Genomic DNA, 12,490 nt, shown 5'->3' on the forward strand with positions numbered 1-12,490 from the left:
GCGCGTCGACTAACTGGGTCAATTTTTGGCATTTTCCAGATGCGATTCGGCAGACCCAACAGTTCGCTCGTTCGCTGCAATCAGCCAAATGCATCGACCCCAGTCTGCTCTCTCAAACTTGGCGAGGCAAAAAGAAAAAAGCAGACTTTCTTCCTTTACAGAGGAATTTGTACTTTTTACTTTGCACGATGAGAAAAAAAATCGATTCGTCGGCCGTCTTCTTTCATTTGCTTTTAATCTCGATCTCGCCCCAGCCTCTCTCCCTTATACTTTCTCCCTTCGCGGAGATAAAAGTTGGGTGAGCATTTAGGCTTCTCTAACTTACCGCGAATTTAATTAAGTGCAAACATAAGGCTTCGTCCGAGAGAAGAGCAAAACGGGTTCCAATTACCGCCGTTTCGTTTCTGCAGGCAACTCGACGGAAATTTCACCCTTGTGAAGAGGTTTCCAATAATGAATGTGAGGTCGTCAATGGGATTTTCGAAAGGCTATTTTGCTAGGAGGCTGTCTCCTCAAAGGATATTAAGTTCTATAAATATCAATTCAGAGATTCCGTTCCAATTATTAGAGAGCAAAAGTCATTCATTCACTGCCGCAATACCAACATAGAAATCCAATTAATAATATGATGAAGTCTGATGGTTCAATTGGGTTTAAATGTTTGAATATATATTTATAAAATTTCATAAATAAATTTGCGTTTATGAAGCTATTTTGTTAGGGAGAAGGCTTTCACTATAATATAATTGTTTTTATATAAATATTTTTGAAGTCCTCTTTCTTATTTCTCTAGACGGGAATCAGAACGAAACCACGTGGTTGAAGAATTTAGTCTTAAATGGATTCAATTTTCCTACCTAAATTTCATGTTGACACATTTTATTTTGATTTTTTCAATTTTCAATGAAACAGGTACTTACCGTTTTGCACAAGAAGGGTTGAGTCCCTGGCGAGGGCCAACTCGCTGTCTGTGAGGGTGGCGTCGGAGGCGTTCTCCGAAGTGGGGGTGTCGCTGAGTCCCGCGCCCGACAGGTGCGGCGCCGCGTACGAGGGAGTGTGGTACTGGTGCTGCTGTTGCTGGTAGCCGCGTCGCAGAGAGCGCGAGTTCTGGTGCACTGGCGAACCTTCACCCTCCGAGCCGCTGAGGCTGTAGGCAGGGTAGAAGCCTGCTCGCACCCCCGCCACTGTTTTGAGCTGCTGCTGAGAGGGGTCTAAAGGGCCGTACCCGTCCACCACCGTCCCATTAATGCCTCGTGGTTGGTGCGACTTTCCTGTGAAGCAAAACGAAAGAAAGGATTAGCGAAAATTTGTTGTAAATCGTTTTACGGCCGGCGTTTGCGTGTACCTCCGACCCCCGCGGCGGGTCTTAAGAAATAATAAAGGCGAATCACCGTCGGGGGATAATCAAGACTTTATTCATCACCTCGCCTTTATGATCATTCGAGATATAAAAGAGCGGAGAGTTTAGTGTTTCGCGTTTACGGCCGTAAAGTTGCAGCGAAAATTAAGGGCTACACGCGTGGTTCCGAAATGGGAGGCGTTAATTAGCCCACTATTATATTACACGAGTTAGGCAGCCATGACGGCGCGGCGCCGCTCGCTCGCTCTCACGCAGAGCACATTATGTGTGTTTACATGGACCAAACAAAGAAGGCATTCGCATGTGAGTGTGTATCATCGAGGCAAGAAACATCCATCCCGCTCCACTCTGCCTGCTTAGCTCTCTATCTTGACGACGACAGAGAGTGTGTTTGTATTGAGAGTGATATTTGCATTGCCAAAGTCACTCTCTGGCGCCGCTCTGACACACAAATCATCGGCTGTTTGCTGTAACTAATGACTTAATCTGCCCTAAATTGGACAGAAAATTTTCTGTCTCTGTGTAATTAATGTTTGGTGAAGGTCGTTTATGCACATATAAATTCAACATTTGATTTAAATGGCAGTGTATTTTTAAGTTGTATCCATCAAACTGTTTTGAGTAATTGCAATAAAAATCTTTGTGGATGAAATAAATGTTCAATGTTCAATGCATGAATTCTATTTCCTTAAGCAAATTCCAACAAAATATTATGATTATTATAACAAAAAGATAATTTAAATGCATGAAAAAATCCAATAATGAGTAATGTAAAAAAAATTGACTATTAATAATTTATTGTGTTAAATCGTTAAAAGTATTATATATCTTTTCATTTTGAATAAACGCATATAATAGTTAATAATTAACTTCAGAATGAAATAGCTATTTTAAAAATTACATATTATTTAATTTTTACTATGTTGCAAAACGTAAAAAATATATAATATAAAAGCTTAATTGAACTTAAAAATATCATTATCAAAGAAATATTTGATGGTTGATTTAATATTTTACCATGGCTATCATGATCATGAATGAATTGATTTGTGATTTAAAGGGGAGTCAAATGTTAATTAATTGCCTGAAACATCAAAAATTATTTACAAAAAATTATTGCTTTCATTTTTCAGATATATGGACCATATTATTTACAGAGAAGGCGATCTTTGGCAATGCGTGCCAAATTCTGCTCCAGCGTCTCGAGACAAATGACAATCAGTCACGGCAAGAGCGCGGCTCAACAACCCTGCTTCCGACACCCAGGCGAGCAGCCGCCGAGGCGACCAACAATAAGCGAGTTTACTGCAGGGAAACGTTAAATACGACGCTCACACAGTCTGTACATACAAAAATATACTCCGCACACAAAGAAACGCAATTCCGCTAATCTGCAGGCTGGCGGCGGCGCACACCAGCGTGTTTGCGCCAAGTTTGATGGCGAATTGCGCGCCGAGAGCTGCCGCTTATTTGCATGACATTTAAATTTCCCTCACACGCTGCGCTCACTCGGCGGAAAACGGCACGGATTTATTATTTAATTTCTTAATTAAATCGTCTAGCTCGTGCAACGAGTTTAAAAACAAATTTGCATTTCGTCAACAGCTGTGAATTCGCGGCTGTTTTTCTCCGGCAATGCGGACGGAAATGAAAGTGGGCAAAAAGAGAGGCAGACAATTAATTGACGACGTGTGTGCGTGATGATTGAGCGGCAAAAAGGAAAATTGTGTCCAATCGGCGCTGATAACGTCTCCCGATGTCGCACTTTATTCTTCCTGCAGGCCGGACTAATGGTCTCCTGGGAAAGGCCCCGACGAGAAAAAGAAAGCGGCAGACGAAGGAGCTGCCAAATCAGTCGGCGGTGCGGCGAGGGTGGAAAAGTAAAAAATCGAGCCGGCAGCGGCGGGAATTAGCGCAGGGGGAGTAACTCTTGATTGACCCTCGGTCAATTCTGATTCATCGCCGCTTTGTTCCAGCCGAACAGGGGGACGCACGTTGAACATGCACAATCATTCGCACGGCCGCGCTTTAAACACACTGCACATGAACGCATCTAATTTATATAAAGGGATTTCAAGAATTCAAAGTTGTTTGCTTCATTTCGGGATGACCATAAGTTATAAATAGGGGAGGAGGAATTCGACCGATCCGCGTAATGAAAACGTGGCAAACAATCGCGAACACTCATCGATCAAATAAATAGACCTGGGGCGGCTAAATTACGCGTTGGCATTGAATTTAATTTGCGCATAGGAATCGTAAGTGAGGGAGGGAGAGGGAGAGAAATATTGATGGGCCCGTATCACGTCGCCGTGATTTCTTGTGATGTGTGGCCGAGCGACGAAGATAAACAGCAATCATTCGTATCGTAAATCAATCACAGACATCCAGCACGATATAACAGATTGGACTGGCATTTTTTACGCGTGGCGGGAAAACGAGTCTCTTTCTCTCCGACTCGTGTAAGAAATGGAGTGTCATTACCGCTGTTGTTGAAACACACACACAAACTGCGCACGGCCATTAATTCCGGCGCACAGCGCTATTTTTCAGGATGTATTTGCGCGCTCTGAGCCGAAAAGAAGCATTATTTTCTTCTTTTTTCATCTGCACCTTTATGGCGGCGGCAGAAGAGATTGGATTCGGCAAAAAGAAGACTTACAACGCACAATGACATAAAAATGTGACAAATAATACGCTTTATTGCTCACCAGCAAGCACGGACGGTTATTTTCTTTGGGAAAGAAAAGGAAATCAGCGTCGGGCACTGTATGGCTTTGGGACTATTAAAAAGTAACGTGTTGAAAGAGCCGAGCCAACAGCATGTATTTTTATTTTGCATTGAGCCCTGCCAGGGTGCGGCGATTGTGGCCTCTCACGACGGAATATAAATGCTGTGGGTGGCAGGAGGGAGGGTGACAAAAGAATTATAACTCGACGTGGTATAAACATGTTAGGCTTCCTTTTATGATATGCTGTCATTTCAGGATTAAACTTTATCATGATAGATGGATGCAAGCGAGAATCAACCATAATGACTGGTGGACTGCATGAACTTTTAGAAACTTTGTCAAAGGACAAAAGGGTACTTTTTGCCTCAAAAAATAGGTCATTGAAGGGAAATAATAATTCTAGATGGACATTATTGTCATTTGAATTAATTCCTAAGTAAGATCAAAAGTAGATTAAAAAAAAGAAGATTCACTACAGGAAAAAAAATAAAAAAAATTTGTTGTTGTTGAAACATGTCTTTATGATTCTAATTTATTACAAGCTCTGCATTTTTTTCCAATTGTCGAATGGCAAATGGAAAAAGTAATCGGAACTGGGTCAAGTAACTCTTTGCATTTGAATATCAATGCTGAAATATTAATTCACCGAGGCGCGTGCTGGCTTTTTTTCAATGAAAATGAATTTGAAAACGCAAGCAATAGCATACATGCCGAGGAAAGAGAGATACGTAATTCCAATAACAGAAACACATCTGCTCGGTGCACCTGTGTTTTCTATATATAAATAAATAGTGATCGTGTAGTTGAAATAGAAAAAAAATACCAGAGCTCGTGGCCCCAATTGATTTGCAATATTAACGAGGCCCGATCGATCTCCGCGCTGCTTTTTCCACCGAGCTGCACTCGAGAGGTAATTATCGCGCTGCGGAGACCCGGTCTACGCTGAATGCAGCTTTACACCTCTCTAGGTGAGGTGTGTATTCAGAGCACGTGCGGCTCGTGATGTGCACCAAAGGCAGGGGGCAGTGCTCAAATACGACCGAGTTGCAACCGTTGGCTTTGCACAAATGCAGCTGAAACAAGCGTGCGAACTAACTTGTGCAATTTTCCTCGGCCAAACACGAAACGACACATGCAGGAAAGTTCAATTGCAACGCGAGCACGGTCGGAACACGGTCACGGGGAAATTGCTTAGCTCTACGTGCAATAAAGATTTAATTCTTTTTTTCTTGCACCTTTCTGTTATACGAGTTCTAGTTTCAAAGTTTCTTCTTTCGCTGCTCTGCTAGCAAATCCGTGCAAAACTCAAGGTATTCTCTAAAAGTTAGCTTTAAGCTGCTCAAGTTTTCATATTCTCTGTTCATCAGCATTAAATTGAATTAAAAGGAACTTGATGAGAGACGTTGACCCAAATAAAAAGATAAAATAATAGCATTTAAATGATTATGATAACTTCAAATTGTGCAAAAACTTTATTTTAAATACATCGATTCATTTTTATGCTTTAATTAAATGTTTTATAATCTACGTGTTAGCTCAAAATTACACTTCTTTTAATCCTTTAGTGCACAGGTTCAACATTTTTAAATATTACGTAATATCTCAAGAACCTTTCTTTGACACTTCCCCAAAAACCACTTCATCACGATAGCACTCTCGGCAGCGCATTCTATACTGGCGATAATTAGGCAGGCCGAGAGAGGTGTGACTGAGGCTCTCGAAGACACGTTACGGACGGAGCGTGCCCGCAAGATCATCTGCTATGCAGAAATCAATAGGCGAAAGCCGCAGCAAATTAGGTGCAAAGAAACTTGAGTTCTGCGGTCGGCGTCCTCACTGCCTCGAGGGTTGCATACACACTCGACCCTGCAGGCGCTCGCTCGCTCGCCTATGTATTGTAGGCAGGAGAGACTAGTCAGCACCTTTCTTGTTTGTTAGTCATCTTCGCTGACCGCAGCACTCTTTGCCAATTGTGAGGGCGCGCTGATTTCTGCGGCGAAGGATTGTCTGTTGTGCTCGGGCGAGGGTGCCTGCTGGCTGTGCGAAATTGATTTGTCAGCCGCACAATGCGGAAGGAGACCGACTATGGTGGGCGAACTGCCTAGCGAGTTAAATATTAAAGCGGAGGCTGAGACGAAATTTCGTGGAAAATAAATAAATGAACGCGCACGTACCAATGAATTTTTTAAGGAAATTGAGCGCGAAAATATTTTGGCTCAAATTTAATCTTCCTTACTTTTTACGAAGACATGGCAATTTTTTCTAAAGGGAAATTGTAAATGTCTGATTTGTTTGTTCCTATACATCGCTGATGGAAATATCGACATGTTTACTCGGCTGAAAAGAGAGATTAAGAGTGGACTCATCGGAGGCTTGTTATTCCGGCCATTTTGACGGACGATTGCTATTAATCACCATACCTTGCGCGGCGAACAACGCTTCTCGCATATTGATTGAGCAGCCGGTTGAGTGAGTGATTGATTGAAACGACAGTCATTAAGGACGCGCGCGCAAACACAAATGACGGCGGTCGCGCGAGCGCTAATTGGCGCTGGAAAATTATAACCGCGAAGAAGCACAGAATTGATCCGATTATGGAATATTGGCAGGTTCGTGAAATACATAACGAACGGCGGGAAGTAGTTTTTGATGATATGATGGGATAACGCGAATTTAGTGAACTGAAACGAAGTTATTGAAACATGCACGCGCGCGGCGAGGCAGCATTTGCGGGGCTTAATACCCACAGCAACTGGAAAAATATGATCGAAAATATGAGAGGCGAGTACAACCGGACGCAAAAGGGATTCCGTATGTGCTCGGCAGCGTTTTCGAGTGCACTCGTGCATGCACATCCGCGGCGATCCACCAGATTTGATATACAAATTTCCGAGCGGCCGATCGCTTTTGGCCATCTAATCCACTTTTACCCGCAAAATTCCGCGGATAAACAAATTGGAAAACTAGAAAATAAATGCTTCGATTCAGTACAAATTGCGGTCGGCGTTCATTAAAAAAATCGTGGGTGTCGGGACGCGATAACGCGGCCCGCGATCGATACGCATATAAACGCCAAAGGCGGAATTAATCCGAAATTTATTTCCCGCCCTCAATATATCAATTGTCAGCGGCGGCTAATGGGGCGTAAATTACAGGGCCTGGAAAAACTTAATTAAAATGAAGCAGGCCAATGCACGCGTGACCCTTTCACTGTTTCTTTGCGTGCCCATAAATTGCGCCCCAAAAAAAAACGCCGACAGCCGATTTCATCCGCTCCGAAAATGCATCTGCGGCGGGCTCCATTCATTGATAGCGGATCGATTTCGGGTCGAATAAACAAAAGTGCCGGTCTTCAAGCGTTTTGTTTGCGTCTCTGACTTTGCGCGTGGGAAATTCCTATCCTGCGCCTCTTTATATTTATCGCCCAGCAGCGGAAGACAATGATTCGGCCGGTCTTTTTTTATTGCGGCCCGCAGTGCAGCAGCGTTTTTATTACGCACGGCAATATATTTCGGTAATCAATGCCCGCTTTTCGCACAGCCGAGTAAGGATCATGAATTTGGCTACGAGAGACGCACCCCTCCCCGTCCGTCCGAGCGAGCGAGAGAATTTTATGGCTACTCAAGACAAATTGTCATAAAATTGTTGCTCCCGGCCCGAGTAATGACAAACAGAGGCCCAATTTCTGGCTCTCTCGACTCGGCTGCTAGATATTGAATTAAATTTGGCGCCGAAGGAACCCTCGCTGCGTAATTGACATTTTCGCCTAACTGCGTGACAGCCGGGCGCGCTAATTGAGTGCTTGATAATTATTCGAGCCTTGTGTATGTGCTCGTTGAGTTGGATGCTGGAGCTTGGAGAATCAGATTTTATAATTCAAAGCACAGAGAAACTTCAGGGCGATATATATTAAAGAGCTGCACGTCTTTCTGTATAGACAGGCGCTCGCGAGATGTTTGCATATTATCTGAGACTAACTCCCACTCTCTCTCAAACACACACACACATTGAGCGATTTAATTAACTGCAACTGCTCACAGGAATAATGTTCCGTGACGTTTGTGTCACTCGAACCGTAATTCAGTTTCGCAGACGAATCTCAACGTCGGATTGCACCCTCGAGGTGTCGTCGCGCGGCCTCCGCTTCTCTCCATCTTTCTCTTTCTCTATCTCTGCTGTTTATGACAACTTGGTAATTTGCAGACGGGGAGAAAAGAGAGAGAGCGAGATTCTGTCGCGCACGTTGGATTAGTTCACGAGTTGGACAGTTTACTTAATTGTTGGAATAATTTAGTTATCATTCAGTCGGCGTGTTTTCCCTCCTGATGAAAAGGCACCTGTTACAGAAACTGACTGGCGGTTTATCAAGTGGGTGGCAACGTGAACTGGATGCTAAATGTTTTTTTTTCGTCAAAAATATTGAGGCTAAAATTGAGGAATCATTCTCAGAAAAAAAATTAACTAGTCGACTGATTTTGTTACATTTATTTATAGTAACAGGCTCACTGCAGTGGACGGGTTTTTTTTTATCTTGGAATCCGCTCTTAAAATTATTCACTCTCGCTATTCTGCTCTTTTCATATAATTAATTAATTTTAATACTCTGTTAAATTTTACAATACTTGAATCCACACTTGTAATGTCCTCATTGTTTTAATTAAAAAATTCAAAATTTTCATTGAAATTAAAAACTAGAAAATTGTATATTATTAAATAATTTAAATGATAAGAATAAAAACTTATACAATTAGTCATTCGAGGCTGGCTCACTGCGGAGGATGGGGTCTTTTTTATCTCGGAATTTTTAGCAAAATCTTGGTAGTGGTGGTTCCGTTTTTCCAACAATTCCTTTCTTTAAATTAATTTTTTTCAACAATTGAATGTAAACAACATATTTGTACCAATGTGGAAAAATAAACAACAATGAAAATAACATTAAACAATTAATTTGAATTATTTATTACTTTTCTGTATCAAATTTTATACAAAGTTTTCAGCCTTATTGCAAACTTTTGGCGGTTTTTGAATGAAGAGAGCGAATTGCTTTTTGCTAATTAATGCGCTCGTTTTGCAAAGTTTTATTTATGGTTCCTCTGATCAGACTGTGCAATTTCGGAGCACGGCCCAAAACTCCTGCTTTAAAGTTCATTCATTGTGAATAAGGAGAAATTAAGTTTGCTCCCTGGGGAGAGAGACGGCGGCTCCGCTCTCACTCTCTTTCTCCGCGAAAAGGTTATAATAATTAACAAGCTGCAAAGGTTAAGGCGGCTGGATGCACTAAAATTTCATCGCACTCTCTGACAACTATGTACTACATAAAACTCATCGCGGCTTTCAATAAGGCTTAAAGGCGGAGTGCGCGAGAAAATTTATACTCGTGTCTTGTAATTACGGGGCCGTGGAGTGCCTGAGAGCAGCGCGCGCGCACCGCTTAAATCTGGCATATAAATTTGCCTTTAATTAAGCCGGTCGGATCGACCGGTTGCAAAATGCACACACCCTCGTCGGATGTGGAAAAGTCCCTGGTCGTGCTGCCGGCAAATTGACCCGATGTGCTTTCATAATTAGCGAATATCTCCTCAAAATCCAATCAACGTGTATTAAACTATAATTAAGCGGCGCGTGCGGCCATAAAATATAATTTCCCGTGAACAAAACACCAATTTGCGATTCAAATACGCACGGCCGGCCTGCGGACGTGGCTCACGCCTCAAGTGTTGATGAATTATCGATTCGCCGAACCCACCGAGTGTGCCGAGTTTTGGAATTGCAAATTTCCTGCCTCCGCGGGAAATAGAATTAAACAACAACATTTTTGCGTCCCTCCGCCTCCTTCATACATCCAACACGCAGCCACGCTCTCGCGCCGTGCTTTACTATGTCAGCCCGAGTGGCGCCGAGCGGCCGCGAAGTTAGACACCCCCGCATGGCAGATCAATAAGTTCACGACCCCGAGATGGAGCGGATGGAAAAAGCAACCTCTTCCTCGCCAACCACGCTGGTGCTTTTTCTCCCTCGCTTCTTGGGCATCCGTCAGATTTATCAGCTGAAAAATTAATTCCCGACGAGCTTCTGGTTTTCTGGTCAATTTTTCCAGCAGAGATTGCGAAAAAGTCTCCTTCAGAGCTATGTGGCTTTTGACGCATCAAATTGAAAGTGCACAGAAGAGCTTCTCTTTTTATACCAGAAGCTCTCTCTATCTCTCAAAAGGCGAGTTTTTCTAAAGCAAGGATCCACATCCACTTTGAGTTGCAAAAATTTCACCATACAAAAGAAGGCCAAAGGCAAGAGAGACGGAGTGATTAATAAATTGAAAAATCTATTTAATATTATTTTGTTAAATTAAATAATCAAAACTTGTTTGATCAAATTGGATCCTCTGGCAGTAAATGAAAGATTTTCATTTGATGGCCAGAGAAAATATTTGATCTGCCCTGAAGCCGCGAGATTCATCCATTATTAATTCTGCAAGTGGCCCGGATGTCGATCGGTCCCTGTCAGCGATGGGGGCCGAAAACGAAAAAAAATTGACGACAGCCCGCGTTAATCTGCCGGGCTTATAATAATTTCCTCCCCGACCGAAAGCGGCCCAAGGGACCCGCGATAGTTTCTTTTCAGAGTGGCACGACGGGACGAAACTCGCGCTCTGGGAATCAAAAGTATACATACAGTGGGAGTCGGGTTTGATGTTCGAGTGGCGGCGCGTGCATCATTTCAATTACTGCGAGCGCTGAATACCAAATGTATTTACGGAACGCGAGACAATGGATGGTGGCAGGAAATAATCGACATTAGCCGGAGAGCACCCGGCTTGTTTGTAAATGAGACTCATTTTCGGCTAAATTGCCCTCGGCGACGAATTTTTACCTCTTCCCGGAGAAAGCCTGACGCTTCAGCGCACCCTGCCTCGCTGCGTTTCGCCTTGATAAGAAACGACGGCGGGGTAGCGAAAATTGAAATTCGGCTTAAAAGAAAGAAAGAAAGACTCAAGCCGAGGGGAAAACTCTTTGCTGTCAGCCGAGTTGTCAGAATAATGAACTGTATCACGAGCTCTTTGTAACTCGATCTGCTGCCGCGCGCGCTCAGTGATTTACAATAAAATGAAATTATCTGCAGGCAAGCATTTTTATCTCCCCTCCGGTTCAGTGACTTTAATTGTCTATCGCTCTCGTGCTTTCACTCAACCAAAGGAAGTTGGCGAGAGACGTTCTCTAGCAGAAGATTGAGGCGTCGGGAACTAAGAAGCGGGTGATTATTCACACCCGAAACTTTGCGTGAAATTGCCAAACTTTTTGGTTCTGCCAACTTTGATATTTTGTAATTTAAAGATTTGATGCCAGAAAGGAGCTTCTGAATTGGTAATTTTGCCGCAGCATATAATATAGTTGTAAAATTTTAAGCGTATTTTATTTTTAGGTAAGTTTGTACAAGAGTTTGAACTCCCTTCTCTATTAAGCATTGTTAACATTCAAATGAAATAGCAACTGTGCGTCTTGTTTGCAGTTGTAATGTTCCTCCCCCAGACGAACAATAAAACAACCGGTGAGCGCTCAGGGAGAAAGTCGTTTGCAAATTTTAATTCATTAAAAGATAAAATCCACCGTAAATTTTAGTAAAAAAAGCAGCAGTGTACGTTGGTCGGCCAAAAAAGCAGCTGCCGCTATCTGTGCGAGCGCAAACAATTATTATTCTCGTAAAAAGCTGCAGCGTGGACCGCGCCAGATAAATATTCTGCATGCAAATTTGGCGAGAGCCGGGCCTGGTATTAATTCACTTACGCGCCGGGAGCGGCTAAGTTATGTGCACATGCGACGCCCGGCGCGAAATATGGCAGCCGTGATTTATGTTTATGCGAATTTAACCTCAACATTTGCTGCCGTGCGGATGTGCTGTTTAGTAGTGGTGCCGTGAAAGTTTGTTTCACCGCGTTGCGTTGACGGCGACCAAGGGCGGTGCCACTGATGGGCCGCAGGGCACGCACGTCGCTTGCTCTTTTTGAACTGCACCACCTCGACATGTCTCGTTTGTTTATCAATTCGTGCCAACTTGACTCCAATGCGAGAGCACGACGACTGCTGTTGCAATCACGTCAAAAACGTGTAGAACGAGCAAAAGTTTGCGAGAACTTCTGATTCACATTCGGCCTTTTAATTATATTTTTCCTACACATTTCCAAAACACAGCTATAAAGTAATGTGTCTTTCTGCAAATAATAATTTATTAAATAATTATTGATAATTAAATATTTTTATGCTCAATTTTATTCAAAGCATTATTTAATAATTATTCATAATTCCAGATACTATAATATTTGATTATTTGTAAAAAAATTATACATACATTAAAAACAAAACGAGCGTTGTTGCCTTACAAGTCAAACATTACATGTATTTCTCAA

General features: G+C 42.6%; 1 protein-coding gene across 3 annotated transcripts in view; it reads right to left on the reverse strand.

Moving 5' to 3' along the window:
• LOC132200776 (teneurin-m) overlaps positions 1-12,490 on the reverse strand; it is a 254,189-nt gene that overhangs the window by 51,496 nt on the left and 190,203 nt on the right. For all 3 annotated transcript variants that reach the window (XM_059626482.1, XM_059626481.1, XM_059626484.1), the window contains exon 6: positions 921-1,271. In XM_059626482.1, coding sequence (XP_059482465.1) covers positions 921-1,271 — 351 coding nt within the window. The remainder of the gene's footprint in view (positions 1-920; positions 1,272-12,490) is intronic.

Source organism: Neocloeon triangulifer, unplaced genomic scaffold (assembly GCF_031216515.1).
Source record: "Neocloeon triangulifer isolate White Clay Creek 2 clone unplaced genomic scaffold, ASM3121651v1 ptg000014l, whole genome shotgun sequence".
NCBI classification, from domain to species: Eukaryota; Metazoa; Arthropoda; class Insecta; order Ephemeroptera; family Baetidae; genus Neocloeon; species Neocloeon triangulifer.